This window comes from Diceros bicornis, chromosome 12 (assembly GCF_020826845.1).
Source record: "Diceros bicornis minor isolate mBicDic1 chromosome 12, mDicBic1.mat.cur, whole genome shotgun sequence".
In the NCBI taxonomy this organism is placed as follows: Eukaryota; Metazoa; Chordata; class Mammalia; order Perissodactyla; family Rhinocerotidae; genus Diceros; species Diceros bicornis.
The window spans coordinates 76,620,893-76,644,902 of NC_080751.1; the positions used below are offsets into that span (position 1 = coordinate 76,620,893).

General features: G+C 45.6%; 1 protein-coding gene across 4 annotated transcripts in view; it reads left to right on the top strand.

The window, feature by feature from the left end:
* The first annotated feature begins 3,753 nt into the window (after positions 1-3,753).
* The window catches only part of MYT1L (myelin transcription factor 1 like), a 161,194-nt gene continuing 140,937 nt past the window's right edge, over positions 3,754-24,010 (top strand). For all 4 annotated transcript variants that reach the window (XM_058550695.1, XM_058550696.1, XM_058550693.1 and 1 more), the window contains exons 1-3: positions 3,754-3,808; positions 3,988-4,021; positions 4,315-4,377. In XM_058550695.1, coding sequence (XP_058406678.1) covers positions 3,754-3,808; positions 3,988-4,021; positions 4,315-4,377 — 152 coding nt within the window. The remainder of the gene's footprint in view (positions 3,809-3,987; positions 4,022-4,314; positions 4,378-24,010) is intronic.

Here is a 24,010-nt window from a genome sequence, read left to right on the forward strand (position 1 = left end):
CCAGATGGCATTTCAGACCCACCTGAAGAGGGAATTCAAAACACGGCTCACCCGATGCCTCTAATCACAGTCGCCAGTTGTCGGGGGAGCCGCTGGTGAAAATAAGAGCTGCTGCCTTCTGTTCAAAATGGCAATGGGAAGGAGGAGGGGACTCCTGAAGAAGTGGAATGTGTGAAGGAGCCCGCAGGTGTTAGGTGGCCTTTGACCACGCACTTTTAGGTGTAAACGTTAGAAAATGAAAACGCTCCTCAAATTTTGGACCATAGATTTCATACTTCCTGCTTTATATGAACCTCGCTGGCTGTTTGCATATATTGAAACGTCCATGTAAAAGTAAAATTTAAATCAGTTTTGAGCTCTCCAGTTTTTGGTTTCATTAGCTGAAGGAGAAAGAAAAGGGAACCACCACCGACTCCGGGTCGACTGTTGGCTGCATGCTGTGCTGGACATTTTTTACAAATTATCCCACGGAATCCTCACGGTAAAAGTGGCTTACTTACCAGAGAGCAAAACATATCACAGAGCCCTGAAACTCAGACAGGATTCACACTGGAATAAACAGGTAGAGGACTGGCACAGAGCGGTTCAAAAACAGACCCACTTATGGTGAGAATTTAACATATAGCAAGAGGGATATTTTAGTGTGATGGGGAAAGTATTATTTATTTAATGAGTGATTAGTGGCAGAATTAACTATCCATCTGAAAGGAAATAAGGTTGTCTCCTTCTATATGCAAAAAAAATTGATCAAAAATTTAAATGTAAAAAATAAAACAATTCTTAGGATGAGCAATCAGTTAATGAGGCCATGTTTTTCAATTTAATACCCACAGAGAAAAGCTGGGCTCACTACTCTTTTGGGGACAAGTTCTCTCCTAAGCTACAGCCAGGGGTATCATGAAGGCAGGTTTACCCCTCAGATGGTGTAGGAACCTAAGTGAGCAGGGGCACCGGCTGCGAGAGTGACCACGATGTTCCTCCTAGAAGGTTTGAGAAGCCTGCGCCCTGTTGTAGGAAGCCCCCAGCAAAGCCCCGAACACAATCCCTCCTTGGGTCCCCAGAGCATACCACAGTGCCTGCAAACCTCAGGGTCTTTGCACATCCTGTTCTCTCTGTCTGGAACATCTGCCCCTCTCTTTTTTAAAACCTGAAACCTGCAACTAACCTTTAAAACTCAGCTCAAATTTCGACTCCTCCAGGAAGTCTCTCTTTCCACTTCCCCGGGATGGGTTAGATGCAGCTCATCCATGTTCCTTTATGCTACATAGAGAACATGTCTCAACTTATTCCCCTAACACAAACTTTTCACTCAGTTTTGAATAACTTAAAGAATAGGATTTCATCCCATTATCCCTGTATCCTCAGTCCTATGGCAGGTGCACAGTGTGTCAGGAAATACGCTCTTGCCACAGAACATGACACAGTATTTTCTCCATCACCTTCTTGAATGTCAGTGCACACTTTTGGCTTATGTCATATTGGCTCAATATGCTTTGCTAAAGTTTTACAGTGTTTGGAAAGCTTTTCCAGGCGGAACAGCAGTTTCAGAGCATTGATGTGTTACCCAGGGGTGCTATTGACTTTTATACTGCAAATCCACAAAATGTGCCTGCATTCAGGGATTTCACACCCTGTTTGTGTTTAAATAATAGAAAAAGAGCGGATACTCAGAAGAGGCCCGACAAGCCACTGCATCACGTTGATTCTTAAAATGTTTCTTGAGTTCATTTCTTTCTTCTCGCTTGTGTCTTCCCTGGACAGTTGCGTCCCTGGAGTTGCGCCCAGACTTGCGGGGGGCTACTCTCTCGGCGCTCCCTTCTTAAATGACTACCCCTCTCCTCTTAGCTCTCCTGACCCACTCCTGCTCCCCTCCACGCTGTCACAAACTGCCGCTAAATTCATTTTTTTCCAAAATATATCTGTGAGGTATCTTCCCTCCCCGCCGCACCCCGCCATGCTCAAAATCGACACCAGCTGTACATCCACTGGGTCAATTGTGACCCTTCCCGGGTCTGTTCCGGCCTCCAGAGTGCCCTCTCCACTCTCCCAGTGACCTCACCCAGGCCCTCTCTCTGCTCCATTGGTCCCATCTTCTCAATACTCGACCGTGCTCAGGCCACCTCCCTGACCTGCCATCTTCTCCACAGATTCCCTAACTCATTCATTCACTCCTTCACTCAACAACTGCATTTCAAGTATCTATACGTGAGCTAAAATACAGGCTCTTTCTCTTCCCTCTACACCTAAACAAATAATTCTTAAGTATCAAAACTTTCTCTGATAAGTCTTCCTTCAATGATCCGCCTTACAATGGCTCCTCCTTTTCTGAAATTCTTCTCATTTTACTAAATCTGGTGCAGTCTTATATCTCCACAGATACATCTTCCATTAAGAGACATTAAGCCCATCAAATGGCTATGCTTTTCATTATAGACATTTTTTCAACTCCTGATACCATACTCAGCGCACAGTATTAATAAATAAATATTTGGTGGTCAATTGACATGAATGTTAAATCAGGAGCTGCCAGTGGGACATCACAAGGCCTCAGTGTTACATCTGCTGAGCATCGTTCCTTGCCAGTAGTTTATTTTAATGGCAGATCTGCCCTGCTCTCTTCTATAGCGAGATCCAACACAGCATCTAACTGGAGTCCACTTTACCCCATTCTGACCTTTCCTGTCATAGACTGTGGAGACAGTGAACTGTGCATAGACAGCATTTTATGGTGTCCCTGTCTTCTGCCTGGAATGCAGCTCTGGCCACATTGGACAGAGCAAAGAAATCACAGATGGGGGTTGCAAAGTTATGTGCCTATAATCGGAGGAGCTGTCATCTTTACCGCTCCTCTCTTATCAGCCCCTCTGTTGAGTGAGTAGACTTCTCCTGCTGTGCAGTTTCCCATGTATAAATTATTCATACCTTGTGGAAATATTTGGTGCACAAATGCACTGGCACATATTCACCCATCCGGCAATGTGTTCTTCGACTTAAAGATGACATGTAGACAGGTGGCTTGGTTTCAGGGCCCTGCACCAAAACTTCTACTTGGATGATCTTGGCCAAGTCACATCTATCAAAGAGATATACAAAGATTCCTTCCCTACAAAATTGCGGTGAGGATCATACAAGGTAACATAAAAACGCTTTGTGGTCTCCAAGTGTAAGACGTGTCAGTTACATGAGTGAAGGCTCTGTGTCCCTGAAAAACACCCTAAAAGTTTAGATCAACATGGACAGCAACTGCACCCCAGGACTGGACAACCGTGAGGGCAGCCCCCCAGGTATCACGCTGTCCTCCTGCAATACCAACTCCTCTCCTCTTACTGCTTGATCAGATTAAATCTTGCAGTTACAAGGAGAACCCAGACTATTTATAGGTATTTACCTTCTTGCAAACTTAACAGCAATCTGTTATATTCTTGGTACAAAATGCAACTCTGCGTCAACCCAGATGTGTCCTAATCAACCCTTTAAAAGAGAGTATATAGGTTGCCCTCAAGCTTCACCCAAGTCTGTCCGGTTGCAGACAGCAGGGGTCCCCTGATGAAGCGTTCTCTGCAAGGTCGAGGTCTGGTTTATTATTTTTAATCACACATTTGGAGTGCCTGACGCTTCCCTCCCACGCCCCCTTGTAGAGGGCTTGCCTTCACAGAGGGAAACCGGATTAAAACACTGTCACTAAAATGCTGGCACACTGCTGGCCTTTGCACGCAGGAGAAGCACGCTGACCACCTGCTAATCTATCCCCAGATGGAGGTGGACGCCGAGGAGAAGCGTCATCGCACACGGTCCAAAGGGGTTCGAGGTACGTCCGCGCCTCCCTGAGTCCCTGGAGGCCCCGCTCAGGGTCACCTTCGTCCTGCAGAAGCTGTTTGCATGGTTCATTCCGACCCCGCCTTGACACCCCCCTCTAGGGAAGGTTCTGTGGAAAAGGGGTAATTGTGATAGATGATAAATTTTTATCTATTTCCCATCTCTCTGCAGTTCCCGTGGAACCAGCCATACAAGAGCTGTTCAGGTTAGTGCTCTGCGGGTAAAACGTATCCCCATTAGCAATTTAGAAAATTCATGCCTCTTAATGAGTAGACTGTACTTTCGAGTTCATCGGCAGCTGCTCATGCCCTGCTGCACTGATGAAATTAATTCCCCTGAGACTTGCTAATAAAAAGCATCCCCTAAGTTTCCCCTCCTTTCGGTGTTTTGGTTTCTCCCTTCTGCTGTGTTGCCCTCCTCCCTCTGACGCCACAGAAGCTTTGGTCTGACCCGCCTGCAGCCTGCAGCACCTGTGTAACTGACTCTTTCCTGTTGCAGCTGTCCCACTCCTGGCTGTGACGGCAGTGGTCACGTTAGTGGCAAATATGCAAGACACAGAAGGTAATGTCTGCGTTTTTTCACAATGTGCTAACACGACTCATATAGGGACCCAAAACCAAACGATGGAAATGAGTGGGTGGTGCTCTTGAGGACAGTGAGTGTGGTACTTTCCTTTTCTCCTCTGACCTGAACTCTGCCTTTGGTCTCTTGCACGGGTTCTCAAAGCATAAGCCTTTCTAACCATCTCATGGGGCAGAATTTAAGATAATACGTAAGATGACATAAATTAGGAGCAGCCTTAAACTCATTTTCCCATGTGCATGCGGCGGCTCACTAAGAACCTCCCACTGTCCCGTTGAGAAGGCTCGTTTCTCCTTCCCCGTTTTCTCATTCTGGTGGCTGCAGGACAGTAAATCACGGAGGCTAAATTAAAGTGTAACCTTCCTGATCTTTCTGTAGGAACTGGGCTTCCATAATTTAACAGTTTGTCCTGGGAAACAAAATCCAAGCCTGGCACCTGGGCAGCTGCAGGGGGAGGTTACAGTGGGAGGTGAACGTCCAGGACAGATCACGCTAATGAGACTTTGGGGCTTAAATGATTATATTATTCTCGTAAATACTGGGATTTAGGTCCGTCAGAGAGACGAGTATGGAGACCATCTAGAAGATAAGGTAGCCAGGTAATTATTGCTAAACATGGATCACAGCAGAGTGATATCACAACACCCAAGGCTGGGGGTCACGCAGAAACCAGCCCTGAGATTTACTTTTCCATAAGGATTCTCTCTTCTGTGACATTAATTCAGCTTTGCTTTCCAATGGAAAGTTTCAGTTATGATGAGTTAGAAATGCTTACAGGCTATAATAAATTTCTAGCTAATTTTTCACAAATTGGATTGCTAGGACTAAGGTCATTCAGCCTAACAAACCGTCAGGAGACGGGCCCACGCAATCAATGCTCAGAGGCTTGCAGCACCTCAGGGTGACCTTCCCGCACCGCCTTTCATTTTATTTCCTTTTCAGCTGAACGTTAATTTATGGGTGAAATCAAGCAATTATTTTGATTGTCCTTTAGTAAAATCAAGGGAAAAATTACAAATTACTCCCCAAATCCCTATGCCAGCATTTAAGGAGGCCGGGAATTTTTAATAAGCATCCGTGATGAGACAGTTATCAGACTTCTGTTCTATACCAAAGGAATGACGGGTCATTTTTTAAGGGAATTTTGTGATTTAGAATATTAAATTTAATTAATTATATTATTATTGTTATTGTATGAAAGAGTAAATTGTTGAATATGTAATTTAAATAAGTAGTTCATTTAAAGTATTTATGTTATTTTATGAAGGAGTATATATGTAAATTCTTGATCTAAAAGTTTTCAAAAACTGCACTGTTCATATTTTCAATGGAAAACAAGTTAGTAAACCGTGAGTGAAATCTGATTTTTTTCCCTATCTGTCTCATGATTAGTCAATAGTTAAACTTCATCATTCTGTTACTAAAAGAAATGATTAAATTTGGCTAAAAAGTTTTAATTAGGTGTCAGCTGAATGCAATTTCATAACCACAGTTTTACAGTAAAAATCGTGAAGTTTCCAAAGAATTATTTTAAACATTTATATTCTTACCCAAGGTGCATTCCCTCACGCTGTGGACCGAGGTGTCCAAGGTGGTATGTGTGCACGCCTGTCTGTGAGGTCTCCTTCCCTGCTTAAAAAATGGTACTCAGACTCAGGCTGGGAAAGATTGAAGACCAGGCTCCATCCTCCTCTGAGACATGATGCTGTTGTAAGCACAGAACACCCTGAATCTTACAGGAGCCAAGTAGATGGAATTTTAGAGAGGATTCACAGAAACATCCAAATCGAAAAGTTTTTCAACAAATTTTTAAATTTAACTTAAAATGTCATGATTTTTACCAGGAGTCATGTTGTATGTAATTATTAGAATTCCTAACATTTAAGTAGAATAGCCAATGTGACAGAGTGGAAGGAGAACTACTGCCCGCACAGAGCTTCAGGGTCTAGTTTCCCCTTCACCACGAACGAGCCAAGGGGCTTTGGACAAATTATTTCGCATTTGTGTGCTTCTGTTTCCTCAGTTTAAAAAAGAGTGAGTTTCGGACTTTGTTATGTAAAGCGATTACCATTCAAAACTTATGTCACCGGATGAGCCTCCTCTCAGTAATCTCACTGAGGAAATAAGTGAGGCTTTCTGAGTTTTGTGTTTTGATGTCCATATGTTATCAGAATTTTTAACCAAGGGATCACATTCGAACTTCTTACACTGACAAAGAGCTCATTGTAGTAGACAAGACTCATGTAGACATTAACATCTTTTGACTGTTGTTATTTCAAATCTGTAAAATTTCAATTATATCTGGCTTTGTTTCTTTTTCTGGTTTTAAAAGATTTACTGGGGCCGGCCCAGTGGTGCAGTGGTTAAGTGCGCGCACTCCGATGCTGCGGCCCGGGGTTCCCCAGTTCGGATCCCGGGCGCGCGCCGACGCACCGCTTGTCAGGCCATGCTGTGGCGGCGTCCCGTATAAAGTGGAGAAAGATGGGCATGGATGTTAGCCCAGGACCGGTCTTCCTCGGCAAAAAAAGAGGAGGATTGGCAGATGTTAGCACAGGGCTGGTCTTCCTCACACAAAAAAAAGAAAAAAAAAAAGATTTGCTGCTATAAAGGTTTCTCCCCTCCAACAGCTATTCCTGCACATAAATACCAGCGCGCGCCCCACCGACGGGACCGTGGCCTTGACCTCTGCTGTCCATCCTGCTGGGCCCCAGGGTCCGTCCCGCCTCTCCAAACACGACCAGAGTGGCAGCCTCGGTGTGGGTTTTGATGAAATTGCCCGTCCTTTTGTTCTTTTAACAATAATTTTTCCAATGAATTTATTCCTGTTAGGGCTACAATTGGATTTTATTCATATATGGCATCAGTTCATAGCCGAGTAAAAAGGCATTATTTTAGTGTGTTGAAGTATCTATTTATTTGAACATGCAAAAAATAATTTGAGGCAGGTGTGGGGAATCAACAATGTAAAAAGTCCTGGGAAATTTGATACCAAGTGATAAGATGGTGCCTCCCAGTTAATCTTTATTTTTAACATAAGAACATTTCTCGAGAAATCGAATATTAATCACAATTTCAGAGTGGTGGCCCTTGATGGCTGCACACTGCTTCAGTGCCTTTGGCTTTCCATGGCAGCTGCTGACACCATGGCTTCTTTCTTTATTATTTTCAGTACGATAGAGGTAGGGGTGTGGGTTTGTGAGAAATCAGGAAGAGCAGACAGAAGAGAATCAACCACCAGTCATAGCTGAGAAAGGAGACAGTAATTTGAAAAGGAATTCACAACTTCAGATCTTGATTAAAACAGGGGGGGTTATCATACTTATTTTATTGGATGGTCTGCCTTACTGCAAAAATTGTGTCCTTGAACCAGAGATAATCTATTCATGGGCATTTATGTGTGCTGATAGTTCATAAACAATTTGAGGAGCTGATAAACACATGCACAACTGCACAGTTAAAAGTTAAAGAGATAAATTAGGAAAAACATAAAAGAAATAGAAACAATTTTACCAGAAACCCGGGATATATCAGGGTTGCTATAGTTTTACATTTAGTTCTGAGTCTCCTGGCAGCCAAGGCAAAAACAAGAAAGATAAATGAGGGAATTCCCATTATCTGATACAAGTGTGACACCAACTCCTCAGAGAAACTTACTCTCTTGGTGCCAAAGATAAAAGTGTTTGAGTTCCCATACACTGACTAGCAGGGATCCGAGCTCAGTGAACATTTCTGTGCCCCAATCCATACACCAGGGCCAGACCTCTCATGCCGCTAACCAATATAACAGACATTTATCTTCAGACATCATTAGTATCTGGACACATGAATCTGACTTTTATTTTTCCCACCTGAGGCTTTATATTATTAGCATATAAGTACGACAAAAACACCATGGAATTTGCAGTCAGGGCCAGAAGTAATTCTCCTATTAGAAAACAAAATACTAACTCAGTCTTTTCTGCACATAGCAAATCTGACCTCTTCCTTTTGACTCTCATTATTATATAGCTGTGCACATGGCTCAGCTACTCTGAGTGCACACGACTTTTCTTAGTGATACTTAGAGTGGCTAGAGACATGGATGTATCTCCAACATAGGGTCCAATCACAGAGCTTCCTTTGCAGATGCAAAATCTAACTTCAATCATCGTAAGTGAGTTTTTCAAAGTTTAGTTTTCAGATGGCCAAGTTCAGGGAAGGGAGCTCCCTGGATCACCTCCTCCCCAGTGTGTGAACAGACTTGTGATCTGTAAGCATTTAAAACTCCATGGGTGAAAAACAAGTGCTTTCCCACCTGCCTGCAGCCATTTTTATGGTGAATGGGTGGTAAAAAAAAAAAAAGGAATTTTTGGAAGCCACAAACACAAAAATGTAGGAAGTTCCTGGCCTGCCGGTTTATTGGCAGGAAGGCTCCCGGCAAGGCGTGAAGTACAGAGATGCAGCCCAAAGCCTGCGGCTAGTGTGAGCGACACCACATCAAGGGCGGGCGTCTGCGGCTGCCAAGCTTCTGGAACACAGACCCCGGAGCTGCAGGGACCGTCAGGGGCTGGGACTTGGGCCCTCAGCACTTTCCGGTGGCTCCCAAACCGAACACTGACATCTTAGGAAGGGTGGAAACACGGTGAAAAGAAGCCACGCCTGGCACTCTTTCTGTGAAATTGTTTTGGTATGATTCAACTACTGGACGAAGAGATGTCATTATTAATCCAGAATATTCCACGAACTGATAGTAAGATAGGAGCTAAAACGCTGAATGTCAAAGCATTTCTTCAAAAATTTGCTTTTGAACATTTGACTAAGATTGAAAATTCTAGTGCCTTATATTCACAGTTTGTTTTTTTCTCCCCATGTTGATATAAAATATTGTTTGTGTTGAAGACAAGGTGCAAATTCATGTTTCAAAAGGGGTATATCTATAGAGACTAAATTTATGGCCAAAATAATGGCCAATTTATTGTTGTTAAAGTTTTTTTTAATTTTCCCAATATAAATTAGAAATAGGAATAATAAGAATTTATTAACATCTATTACAGATTAATATTTAACAAAGCAGAGGAGCTTGAATTTTAGCCTTCCCTGTAATAGTTATACACATACTGGAACATTTGAAATTAATTGGACTTACTTCTTTTTGAATAGTGATTTTTGTATAAGCCTGTAATGGGGGAGCCGAAAGACAGAGAGAGAGAGAGAAAGCCCCTAACATGAATTCATTCTTTGCCTATCTGTTTTGTGAACCCTCTTAATTTATTTCAGAAATTTAATGGATTTCATTTACATTTACCCTTCACTGCAATTTTTTGTTTGTTGAGCATAAGGTTCTGATGAAATATTTGACCCGAAATTTAGCTTTAGATTCTTGCGCCATCAACAAGCACCCAAAAGCTAGGTGATGGGTATTGGTATTATATTTAAATCCTCCCCAATTTAGAAAATTCAGTCAAATCAATTGATCTGGAAACTTCAAAATTAAAATCTCCAAATGGCAGTTTTTCTTTTTTATTAGAGAATTATTGGATTCTCTCTGGCCTGTTGTGCATATTCCTTATTCAGACATTTTTCCTTTTCATGTACCTCTGCACCCACCGGTGTGATTGCCATGGCGGCAGCCGCGGGTGAATAATTGCCTGTCTTCGCAGGAGCTTGTTCTGGAGCTGAAGTCGAGGGCTTGCTTCCTGATGTATGCATGCCTCATTTGGATTCTGCCAACAGCCGAGGGGCTGTATTATTCATGCCTTGACAGAGAGCACTCACTAAAAGCCTTGGCACAGAGCCAGGTACTGGGAGCAAGATAGTGGAGCATGGCAACGTGCAACTGAGAGGAGCATCTATAATCCACAACAAAAAAAGGAGAAACAGAGAGGAAGACGGAGAGAGGAATGGGGATCCCACACCTCCCTTTTACCCATGTCACATTGATAGAAATTTCATTTGCATTAAAATAAAATACTCTAAAATAATTGCATTTTTTTCTAACCATGCTTGAAAGTTTAACACAATCTTCCACATTTAATTGCAAAGCTGATTTTAATTAGTAAGGCCCCGCATGTGAAAAATGAAGGTTCGCTTGGGTGCGTGGAACACGTCGCAGTGTCTGCTGAATGCTCTAATGAACGCACGGCTGCTGTACAGCAGGGCACTCCGTGGGATGTTTATGAACAATTCTGCGCACGCAGCCACCCAGCCAGTCTATCTGTGCTCTACTTCATGAATCCACAGAGTAGATAACTCCCCCCTCATTCTTTATGAGACATCATTGTGCATGCCATCACCCCATCCATAAACTTTATGGCATGCCTGTCCTTTTTACTATTTGTCACTGATATTATAAATCAGAAGTTAGGGCACACATATTTTAACATTAATTTGATGGCTTGCACCGTTGTACATGGACCAAAAATTTTGAGATCTGGGGACTTATTTATACGAAGTAGAGAATCAAAACAAGTGGGTTCCCAGACTCGTCATTGCTCTGATACCTTATTATTAATCACATGTGTGCAAACACACCACATTCAGGCAGTCTTCTTGGACTGTGGTGGCAGTTAACCTTTATTGTCACAGTAAATCCTCTATTTAAAAAAAAAAAAGATTCCTGGCCATTATCCTAAGAAAACAATTTGCCTGCCACTTGTCTATAGTGTGTCTGCCCAACAGACAGATCTCTGGCCGTTGCCTATTTTGTTCCATATTTTACAATACAGTGTGACTGACTCAGTGCATTTAAAACAAGAAACAAAGAGCATAATACATTTCAGGGCATATTTTTGACATTTGGTAAAATTAAATATACTTTTAAATAATTCCACATTCAAATAGAAGGAATATAGGTATTTTCAGATAGGGAAATAAAAACAATCCATATACTTAGGGAGAATCTCTGACGTCCACGGTCTGTATTGGTCAAGTCTAGATTTAGTGATGACAGTCTCCACCTGATTTCTTGACTAATGATTAAAGACGTATAAACGTGGCTTTGAAACGTCAACAGAACGTGCACCAGAAATCAGTGTGTAGTACCGCTGTTGTTTGAAGTGTACCCACCGAGAGCCCATGGTTCAGTTCTGACCACCATCATCTGCGTTGGAATTACGGCAAATACACAGCAGCCACTTTTCAGATCTGATGTGCAGAGGGTGGGGTCCTGATGCGGCGATGAAGGATGTCGGGGGGAGTCGGCCCCGCTGTGTGATGATGAACCACACCAACCGTGACACACCTGCAGATGGCTGGCCTTGTAACCTGAGCTGGTCCTCCACCTCGTGTGTGTGGAGTCTCTGCTGATTCTTCCTCTCAGGTCCGAAAGACCGCTGACACCCTGAGTCAGCTGGCTGTTAGATGGATCTCCAGGCTCCGTCTACTGAGGGTGTGTGCTCCCCACTTATTAGAGAAGTGAGGGTGCTGGGAGAGGTGGCCAGGGACTGAGAACCCATCACACCAATTTAAGTGAGTTTAGGTGACGATGCCAGGCAGCAGCTCTAAGTGCCTGGAATCTTCACTCATGACTAACGACTCCGGAGAAACCAGCATGTTGAGCAGCATTGTGATCTAGTTCCTTAAATATGTATTTGAGGACATTCATGCTGTTATTGTTATTATTTTTACTCACACTTTGAGAAGGTGACACTTGCTAATTCTGACTTGGGAAGTGGTTATTTCTCCTCCTTTTCTGACCTTCTGTCCTGAAGAGAAAATCATGCTTCAAATATTAGACCCCAAAATATGATTGAAACCCCAAACTTCAGTATACTCTTCCTGCCAAAATTAGTAAAAGAGTCAGAGGAAAGAAACACTACCTTAGCTATAACGTTGCTTTAATACAATGAGATTTAGTGTTTTCACCTGAAACAGTTTCTGTGTAACTTTGCATGTTTCTAGCTGCAGTAAGTGAAAAACCCACCTCAAATGGGCTTAAACAATACGGAATTAATTGTCTCATGGAAACTGGAAGTGGCGAGGTGCATGTTGGACTCAAGGGGCTCCGGCTCCATCGTCTGGCACCTCCCTTGCAATCTTCTCAGCTCCCGTGTTCTTACCTTATCTTGGGAAAAGACTATAGCCGTGCCTGGCTGCACAGCTGCCCCTAAACATCCAGAGGAGGCTGGAGGGGGTCATTTCTAGAAGCTCTCAGAAGAGCGAGGAGGAACTTTCTGAGAAGCCACCAACACCATCCTCAGAGCTCGAGTGCTCCAGCTGGTCCACGACCGTTCCTGAGCCATCCCTGAGAAGCAAATATCATTGCCCGCATGACTGTCAGGCCATCCCTGGAGCTGGAGGCTGGGTCAGCTTCCCCTAAGTCTGAGGTTCTCAAAGTGAGGTACCCTGACCTGGAACATCAGCATCACCTGGAACTTTCTAGAAAGGCAAATTCTTGCTGCCTCCCCCAAACCTGCTGAATCAGAAGTTGTGGGGTGGGGCCAAGCAGTCTGTGTTTTTGCTTCCCCTCAGAGGATTCTGACGCTCTCCCCAAAGGAACAGACCAGTGTGCACAAAGGGCGGATACCTGATTTGACTTACGGAGTTTTCTGGAAATGAGGAAGAGGAGGATTTATTCTGGGTGGGCACTAACAAACAAAGCCAACAGCGCACAGCACGTATGAATTTGAAAAACAAACATACAAGCCTAGAAAGACAACCAAACCCGGCCCCAAAGACCGTTAGTGCTGGAAGCTACCTTGCAAATCTGTGCTGGTCCCTGCTCCCTCTTTCAGACCTAAGTGCGGCCCAGGAACTTCTCAGTCACTGACACACAGACTTCGGCTGACTCTGAGCCTGACCCAGTGCTCCAGCCCACAGACTGCAGCCTGCATGTGACACACAGCAGCCCCCAGCCTTGACACCACTGTTGCTGCCACCCGGCTTCACTCCAGAGGCCTTCCAGTGGCTGTGGAGGATGACTTCTAATTGGGGACAGCGTTATCTTCCACGTCACTCTGTTCACACCGTGGATTTATGAATCCGATAATCAAGGAAGTATTTAAGAGTGCCGAGGCAGCTGTCTGTCTGGGGAAGGCCTGGGCAGCCTGGTTTGGACAAGATCAGGGCTATGGACCAGGCACCTTCTCCAGGCTCAGCCCTGTTCCACGTTAGGATCCCCCAGACCCATCACGGGGCTTCAGGTCACACATGCAGGTGGGGTCCATAGGTTCTGGGCTGCTCAGAGCCCCCGGTCAGCCCCCTGCCTGTGCATGCCCCCTAGGCCAGGGCGCCGTGGTCACCTTGCCCTTTCTGCCCTGCAGCCTTGGCCTGAACAGACCCCGTGGCCAGGAGCAGACAGTCTTAACGGGCCATAGCAGCTCGGCTGAAGGACACTCTGGACGTGTCCTGGAGATTGTGTGAAACCTTGTGGAGGTGTGTGTCTCCCCCACTTAGAGCGAATGGTCTGGACCCCACAAGCCTCTGTGAGACCCTATGATCCTCAGAACGGAGCGTTTCGATAAACGCACCTTCCTTTTCCTGTGAGGGGAAGGCTCAGAGCTCCACCCATTTAATTCAACAGCTTTTACAAGACCCACTCACTGTAATTGAGCAGCCACTCTGTGGCTGTGAATACTATCTAATGCTGTATTTGACATCGCCAGAGATATGCTTCATATGCAAGTGGACGCATTTCCTAAAACTCTAGGGAGGAGAGAGTAGGGAGGAAGCGAGCATCTTGGAAGCAATTCTATTCATAAATAATGCATCATGATTCAGTGATGCTCTCAGATCACTTCGTTAGCCCCTCAGCCAATCCGATGGCTTGTTGTGCTTCTGAGTGAATGGCCTGTTCTCTCCTGAGAGCTCAGGGCAGGGAGGGAGAGTGGGCAGACAGGATAGAGGAGAGGAGTGGGCAACTGCGGGTCCATTTATCCTTTGGGAGCTGTCTGGCTATCTCCTGTGGGCAGGAGCTGAGAGCTAAGAGGGCAGGGAGGCAGAGGCAGCAACCTAGAGCTAGGGTCTCAAACCCGTGCGCACTCATCACCATTCTCCTGTAGGTCGAGTGGAGTTAATTATAGAGCAGCCACTTGGCCCTCTGTCTAGGAAAGAGACTCCACCCTACAGAGGGGGGCAGAGAGGTGTGGAATGCAGACATGGGGCCACTCAGGGGAGGCAGCACCGTGTTACAGTCCAGATGACCTGTCTTTCATCCTAACTCGGGTCTGGGGTGTCTGTGTTGGGCCTGCCGTATGCAGGCCCACAGTGATGGTATGGGGGCTGCCAGAAAGGGGTCTTGGCAAACTGATGTGTAAGAATGTTGCTGCCGAGGGCTCCTTCCTCCTTCCTTTTGGGAGCCCCTTCTGTGGCCCTCATAATCCCTTGTAATAACAACAGCAACAATCACAGCAGCAGTGACTCCGAGAAGCACTTTGCATTGACAAATCGTGGCCCCCTGGACTGCATCGTCAGTCTCCGTAGCCCCCCAGCTGGAGTAACGCACTTCCTAGGCCCGCAGCTGCTGTTCCACTCCACAGTGACTTCTCCTGCCAGCTCCCTACTTCCCTGCCCCAGCGAGTCCCAGAGAGTGCTAATCAGGTTAGTGCAAGGGGGCACACAACGCTTTGAGTGACTAATGGATTGAACTTTCCCTGAGGCGAGCATGGTTTTTGTCAGAGAAGCTTCTTAAATTAACCCAAACTGAGTTCTAAGAAGTGATGGTGGAGGCAGAGGAGAGGAGATTTTGGGGGCTGGGGCTTCCCCTGGAGCGCCCTCCACCCTGGTGTGTCCCTGCGCTGGGTCACCCGCGGGTGCCATCACAGCACTCAGTGTGGGCCACACAGCACAGGCTCCTGGCCTCCAGCTCAAGCGGGAAAGGGGAAAAGAAAGGCTTTTCCATGTTTGAAACACTTCAGAACCTGAAAAGATAAAAAGGACTTTGCTTTTCAGATTCTCTTAGCTGATTCTCCCAGGGAATTGTATTGGCAAGAGAAGCCAAGAGTAACACTGTGTGGGCCGAAGGTGACCCACGATAAAAGGCGGGGAGATGCTCGTTTCCTGAAATAAGACTAAAAACAAAGCTGTCAAAGAAATGATAATGGAAAGAGGACAGCTTCTTATAAATATATCTGTCATGTTATGGTCACTGTGCTCAGCCCAGAGCAATGTGACATTTGCCCAGAACATCGGTAACCATTGCTACATTTTTTTCTTTGATTTTTAATGCATTTTTGCTACTTAAGTTACTCTCATATTATAGGTGTAAATTTGTATTTCTCTTTTTATTTTTACTTAACGTTATAAGGTGGGCCTTTCTGATGTCATTAAATATTTTGATTTTAGTTTTCATGGCTAACTTCCATCCTGTGGTTGTATTGTAATTTATGCAACTCTTCTCTTATTGTTGGAAATTATTTAGGCTTTCTTTTTTTTTTTTAATTTTCCATGTTATCAATAATGTGTGATAAGTATTGTTCCAGACAATTTTTATGACCTTTTGATACTTTCCTTGGGGTAGATTGTCATAAGGAGGAGCATTGGGTTGAAGGATATGAGGACATGTACTGTTTTAAGAGTTTCTTTCCGGGACGATCAGACCTGTTGACGTTTTCACCAGCAGAATGGAAGGTGGTTATCCTACTGCAGATCATATAAAATACAATTCTTTTTGAAATATTTCCTTCTTATTCCAAAGAGAATTTTCTTATTTGTAAAAGAATCAATTTTTAAAGGGTCGATTGGTAATATTTTTCAACAACGCCTTTGCCAGAAAATTCTTTGTTTCTTCCCGCTTTCCTCTAGTGAGGCGCCTCTGCACGTTTATTTAGCGTCTCTTTAACTCTTGGCTGCTGCTGTCAAGAACTCAACTTGACAGTGCTGGTAGAGCGAGCCAAGTGGTAGGTCAGCAAGCTCTTCTGAGGCACTGCCGAGTCTGACTGAGAGCTGTGCCGGGCACAGCCCTACCCTCAGTGACAGCCCTACCCTCAGTGACCGCCCTAGATGCACGTGCCAAGGAACCAAAAGGCAAATGGACGGTTCCAGCACAGCACAGGGAATGTCATCCTGGCAGCGTGGAGATGGTGCAGTGAGACCAGGAAGGAGCAAGCAGATGGAGGGGCTGGATTTCCAACCCAATGCCGAAACTCACCCAATTGTTTTATTTCAGAAATTATAATACTTGTTAGAGAGTTACATCAAGGCAAGTGTGAAATGGTCGCCTGTCTCCTGGCCAAGTAGAAGATGATATGACTCTACAGATTGCTGAAAAGATGTTCTGTTGTACTAATTATTGAGTGCTCACTGCACACACAGCTCTCTGGTAGAAAGGGTGTTTAGGCACAAGGAGATATCCCTGCCCTGGAAGTACTTACGATGTAAGGTGTGCAACATGTGACAGAGATGCACACGTGCATCTAGAAGTACAGGATTGTAAGGGAGGGTAGTGTGCAGTGAGGCAGGAGGAAGGATGGTGGGAGGAGCACTGGAGACATGAGCACCCACAAGGAGTCTTCTTGAGCTGCAAAGAGGGTTTCACATGAGACCTCTGCCACATGCTCCAAAAAACTAAGCCAAGGAGACCAAGGCTTGAGATGGGCAAAGATTGCTGGCAATATCATTTTTAATTTCTTTCATGCCATTATAAATGCAATGGGCACTATGCTTGTTGGCTTTAATCTGAGAAATAGCTTGGACACAAAAATTCCAAATTTGACAACATTTTGGAAAATGGAAGTTAGAAGACTTTTATTTAGTCCTCGGCTTTGGCTCTAACTAGTGGTAGGACCCAGGACCCTTACCTCACCTCCCTGTGGATGTGAAATACAGATGGACGCCAGACTCCTTCCAGGTTTGGTCTACATTCTGCGTTATTCACTTGCCATATGATTCTTCACTTTCCACAAGGATCCATCATGACTTTCCTTTAAAGAGTAGCTTCTTTTTCTGCATTTAAAACATTATGTTATCTATACAAACTTTTGTGAAGCACTTGCTTCTAAGTTGCCTTTCCATCGCTGCACTGTTTCTGCCCATGTATAAAATTTCCTTCCCAAATAGATTGTCATCAACTCCTCAGAAGATAGAGAAACTCTCTCTCTGTGTCTTACCGTGGCATCCTTTACAGTGCTGGCTCACTGTGGCCACGCATTAAATGCTTGCCGGGAAACATTGTCACCTATGAATAAAAGGATGATAAAAAGGGAAAATGATAGAAAAAATAGAAGAACAATTTCTCCATGCGAACAGATTGGGTTAGGTTTAGTTCTGTGTAAATTTACAATCCGTAGTAAGATAATATGTCTTTTCCTCGGAGGAAGGCTTCTTGATTCCTATCCTAATATTCACTGCCTCCACACCACACACGTGTCAGGACCTCTGCTCTACACAGAGGGGTGTGTCCTGGGAAGGAAACCTTTTCTCCTCTAGGGAACTGCAGCCTCCCTGCATCGTCACAAGTGAGATATGCTGTCCCAAGTGCCTCAGAGGATTTACGTGGAGGGGCAGGGAATCGAGAAGGAAAGGGATGGCACCCTCCTGGCTGCTCAGTCCTCCCAGGAGGAGACTCTCCACTGGCCACTGAGGGGTGTGCATGTGGGGAGAGCTTCGCATATGCAGTCACTCGTTCATCAGGCAGTCAAGCTATTTGCTGAGCCCCCGCAATGTGACAGTGCTGTGCTCAGGTTGCCATAGTAACAGAGGAGTCTCTGGCCCCCACATACTTTCAGGGCCTGAGGGCAGAGGACGCACAAGAACTCTGGAGCAGCTGAGGCTGAGGAGAGACTTGACCTGTAAGTAGGCGTCAGCCCATCGGGGCAGGGTGAGGACAGTGAGGAGAGAAAGGAAAGCAGGTCCTTAGTGGACCCGTGGCAGTCCCCACAGCTGTGAGTGCAGGGGGGTGAAGCACAGCGAGGAAGGGGGCCGTGGTCATAAGAGGGGTCCCCATCATGAAAGGTTCCCCATGTTGAGAGGAGGAGATGTGGAAGCCCAAGCCTTGGGGTGGCAGCACAGGGGGTAAGGATGTCAGCAGGACCAGTGGTCATAGAAGGCAGAGAGAGAGGAAGGAGGACACGAAAGAGGAGGAGAATGGAAGGAAGGAAGGAGGGAGGGAGGAAAGGAGAAAGGAAGGAGGGAAGGAATGAAAGAAGGAAGGAGGGAAGGGAGGAAGGAAGGAAGAAAGGAGGGAATGAAGGAAGGGAGGAAGGGGGGAGGGAGGGAGGGAAGGAAAGAAGGAGGGAGGGAGGGAAGGAGGGAGGGAGGGAAGGAAGGAAGGAGGAGGGAAAGAGGGAGGGAGGAAAGAAGGAGGGAGGGAGGCAGGAAGGAGGGAGGGAGGGAAGGAGAAAGGAGGGAGGGAAGGAAGGAAGGGAGGAAATGAGGGAGAAAGGGAGGAAGGAGGGAGGGAGGGAAGGTAATGATGATGCTTTACAAAGATGACCTGTCAGCACTGTAGTCAGTGAATCAGAGGAGAGGAGAGCAATGAAAAGCTCCCCGTGACCCAGGAGAATAATAGCCAGCCTGACTGAGGCTGGCGGATGCAGAGAGAGGAGGAGCAGCAGCAGCAGGCCTCAAAAGCTGATTGGGCGAGCATGCCAGAGAGGAGGAGTTGCTTAGATCCAGGTACTGCTGTTCTGATACCGAATTCAGTGCAAAGCCCAGGAATTGAGGGGAGTAGAGCACACTTAATGCAATTGTATGTGCCACAGCTGACATTTTCACATTCATCTCAAATCCTTTGTGGAACGAGGCGGACTCTTGATATATTTGCAGCTTGCGTGTACTCTTACACACACAGGAACATTCTATCATTCTATCATCCTCATTTTATGCGGCGACAACTGAAGCTCAGTGGGCTTGAATGCCTTGCTCAGGTCCCAGGGACAGGAATTCGTAAGCTGGCTCACAATCAGTCCTTCCCATTCCAAATCCTGTCTACTTTTCATGACACCTGCATCCCTTTTGGCCCTGTTCCCAGTTTGACATCAATCCTATTGCCTTGTAGTTCTTTCTTTCAGCAGTGGGACGTGGCACTCAGATGCAGTCCCAGGAATCTGAGATATTATGAGGGTCCTTCTTGAGTAAACTGAAGCTAAGATGCCACTGTGGCTATGGGCCCACTCCCACCACTGAGAGCAACCCTGGGGACACACAGGTGAAGGAGTGTCAGGCGCAGCCACCCGCTTGCAGAACTACTGTTTTAAGGTTTGCAGTCTCTCAACGTATCCTGAGGTCAAATGCCCTTTTTATGGCGGATCTTTTCAATTTCTAGAAATGTAATAACCTCCGCAGCACACGGGCATTTTTCAGGAGAAGGGTGGGCAAGCATGTCCAGGTAGACGTTTTCCAACTGGGCTGGGGCCACTTCTGCCTGCAGAACACTGCAGCTCTGCCACCATCCTCACAGCTGGCCAGAAAACTAACTGGCTAACGCTACCCAGTGCCACCTGTGCAGACCCAGCTCCCGTACCAGCAAGAGAATCCCAGCCCGTCTGCACAGTGCAGAGCTCACTGGTTTATCGCTGGTGGCTTATGTTTTCATATTCAGAGACTTCCACATCGCCACGGCAGGATGGGAAATATTGGGCTGGTGTATAGTTCTTAGCCCCGTGGTGAGAAATTGTTTCTATACGAGCATCACTTTAGGAGAAACAAAACTTCTGTGGGCTACAGGTCTTCACCCAAGGGGTGACCTCCATGGAGGTGGGGTGCCAGTGGGTCCTGGAGACTGAACCAGAGCCCGCAGATGGCACCCACCCCTCAGTGAGGCCTGGGCTTGGTCTCTGTAGTGACTGTTTTGCTCCTGAGACAAGGGAAGGGACACCAGGACTGTCGGCTGGTGTCCCATTCTTCTCCCTGAAGACCAACAGAGAGTGGGAAAGGGACAGGGGCAGGGAGTCTGAGTCCAGCTTTCTCCCAGGGGCACCGAGGTCGATTCTGGGCCTCATGGTAAGACATGTGGCCCCAGGAAGCCCGAGTGCACATCATTTTGAAGGAACATCTGTGAATGGCTCATAGGCCTGCTTACTTCATTATGGGATCTAGCCTTGTAGTTTCAGACTCTGTCTTTTGGGGGTTTTTCCAGCAATGAGGTGATACGACACCTATTGACTTTTCTTGTTGTCAGTTCCCGTGTTAGCCTCTCTCAAATACCGAGAAGCGGACAGCCCCAAACAGGTCCACACTCTGTACACGGGTCCTTATTTCTTTTTAATTGATAGTTTCTAATTGATGAGACTGATCTATTTCAAAAAACATGTGAGGAACCCCATTGCAATAGGAACTGTGAAAGGAAACACCAGAGAATCCTAGAAGGAAGGGGCCTTAGCGATTAGGCAAGTTGACTGAGCCTCCCACATCCTCCCCAGTAAAAGCCTTCCATGGAAGCAGGAGGACCCTGACGTAACAGGGACCCCCGAGACACCTGGTCTTTAGTCCTGGTTCCAGAAAACACCCTTGAAGACCACTCTCATTAGCTCTTTCCTTTTGTAGATGAGGAGGCTGACACCCACAGTGATGGTGACCCACTTGAGGTCACACAGTAAGTGAAGAGTCTCCAAATCCAGCTGTTCTGGTCCCAGACCAGTGTTCTTTTCCTGAGTAAGAAGTCGGAGAATCTCTGCACTTTTGGGACTAAGGTATATCTTTCTCCTCACAGGGAGGAGGGGTAGGCAGTTCCTAAGAAAACTGATAGAAAACAAGAAAACTTCTTGGCTGTTTAGTATTATTAAACGTGGAGACAGATAACATGGTGTTAGGCTCCACACAGCAGCGTCATTTATATTCAACCAGGTACTGCTTTGGAGTCTACTGACTTTATTCTGAAGCTGAGAGAGCACCCATACAATGGCTGCCTTCTCCTCCTGAGGAACCTCGGCAGGTGTCTGCACGACACGAAAGAAGCAATACTGCATTTCTTTAAAAAGAGGAAAAGTTCTGCAACTTTTAGCCCCGGATCTTATCCCCGGGGCAGTGGACTAAGTCGGTTTGGCTGCATTTGCAGATGTCCCTTTGGAAGCCTGTCCTCTTTCCATGGGCGACAGTGGGGAAGTATGGGAGCTATGAGGAAGGCTCCGTGGCCTCGTTAGACAACACTATGTGGGGACCCTGCTAGAAACGGTTAGAGCCTTTTCACCAAAACATCTCATCTCATCGCTCACTGTAAATGAGCCATCTGCTCATTAAAACAAGAATAAATAAATAAAAGCCACACTGAGGACCTACTATGTGCCGGGTCTGCATTCTAAGAGTCTTTCTCCTTGTTGCCTTTCTCTTTGACCTGTGCAGGTTCAAAGGAATTCAGAGATCAGAGAAGTAAAGACCTACATCTCAGAAGTTAGTATGAGGGAGATAGAGCTGGCTCACACACACGCATACACACACACTGTGACCTCACACCCAACCAAGACCCCCGGTGACGTCAGATCTAAATAAATCAGTTGATTGCTGTAGTCTGCAGCACCCCGCCCCATGCCAATCACTTCTGCCATATCCCTTCTCACTGGATATTCTGGAAGGCCAGAAGCACCGTCACAACCACACTGGGTGTGTCCCCTGAGGGCATCTCCCTGCTCACAGAGACAAACCAGCTGGAGACAGACGGGACAGAGACACCATATTCAGAGAATCCGAGAGAGACCTCGAAAGGAGCACGGTGGATATTTTGAACTTGTCTTCAAAGCACCTTTCCTGTGAAATTCTACCCCATCTCCCCTGAAGCAAACAGGGAGCTTTCCATTGCTTTCTCTTAGTTATGTGTGAAAGTAGAATGGCCTGTTCAACACTAGCGTTGTCTGTCACGACAATCTGACACCTGAGTTTAGAAAAAAGAGCCAGTAGTTCTAGGGATGGTGGAGATCATAGCCTCGAATGCAGTCTGTGACGAAGCACAGCCCACACGGTGACAGGGAGCTCTGTTGAAGGCACGACCTGAGTGGTGTTGGCACAGGCAGTGGATCTTAGAGCAGGGCAGTAAACACACTAAGAAGTCTGTCATGTGCTCTCTTTGGGCAAGTATTTCTAATGGTTATTAGGAAAGTAAATAACTCAAATAAGCATAGCTGTGTCCAGCTGAGGTTTTAGCCAAACACTGGGTGGGAAGCCCTAAGGCGGATGGGTTTGCTCATAAGGTTCCACCCCAACAGGAAAGTGCAGGCACAACAGCTTGTAGCTAACCAGTGCCACCGAATTAAAACCAAGGTGACGTCATGGGGAAAACATGTTTAATCCTCTTTATAATGACCAGATTTCAAGGCTCATTATTGTAGCCTGGTGCCCATTAAACTACAGAGCAGCTTTGAAAATCTATGTGGAGTAAGAGCTTGTGTTTTGCAAGCAATAACTTACCAGAAAATGCATATTTAAGAACCTCCACAGTTTCTCTGAGAGACATATTTTGCCTGGAGTGTGTATGTGTGTGTTTGTGTGTGCGTGTATGCACATGGGTGCATCTATATATGTATATAAAATGTATTTCTATCATATATTTATATATGATCATAAGAATGATCATATTTCTTTGAATGAGGAATGTTCAAGTGGGTCTCCTCTATCCCCACGCTAAACATGTAAACATCTCAATCCTTCAACTATCAGAATTTTAAATATTTCACACTTGAAGAATTTCTTACCAACCATATAAAGACAAAGTACTGTGTCTTAGAGCATCCGAAGAAGAGGAATCTAGCATGTGTTTGAGGAAGAGTAGGAAATCTTTGGTGTTTTGTTTTTATGTATTTTCTTACATATTTGCCCCTGAGGCAAAGAAGTAATTGGTAGAATCATAAATTCTTGTATAACTTGCTTCTCAGTTCTTCCTCTCAATCTTAAATACTGGAATTCAAGGTAATAGTACTGGTGTGACTTCGGGAGCTTGGTAGTATTACTGCGGTCTTAAGTGCCTACGGTCGTACAAAGTGGGACCGTCACTTGCTAATGATGTTGTCACAGTTGCTGCCTCAAGCATTGAGTTTCTTCATCCGGACTAAATACAGACCGGATAGTCTGTGCTGCTATTATTGTTAAGTGTCACGTAGCACCTTTCTGACCAAGAGTGTTGGTGTCAACTTGTAAATATTCAGAAATATAAAGCTGAAACAGATATGCAGTTGACAGTCTAACCATGCGTGGTGCTCCTTTCCAGCAATGTCCTCTCTGGACGTGTTCCTTGAAGCTAATATAAGTAGACTGCCCAAGAGGCCGTGAGTCCTGAGAATGCAGAGCATAGACAGGTCCCCAGTAGAAGCATTTTTTCTGGCCAATGTTCATTTCAGCTTTTATTGTGGCCTGGCAGAAGAGGTGCTCGCTTAGCAGGCAGCAAGTCCAGTCACGTCCTGGCCTCGTGCATCACTTAATCTATCTGGCCTTAGTTTCTTCGTTTTCTAAGTGAACAGATGGATGGAGTGATTTCTAAGGTTCCTCTCTCCTCGAGACTCTACTGCTCTGAGGATACTGTCTTAGTCAATAGTGTCTCCCAGCACGAGTCGCTAGCTCGTAATGAGCTAGCCGCTTTAGGAACTCCTGTTAACCATCTGAGATTTTTAGCTAAAATAGAAACAGTCTAAGCGTGTTTATACAGCGGTTTAATTACCGATCATACTGCCGAGAGGTAGAGTGGCTGTTGGGATGATTTTATCCCACACTCTCAACGTCCTAGTCCAGTAAATGGCACAGATAGTAAAGTTGTTTTGTAGAGGGAGAGGAGATA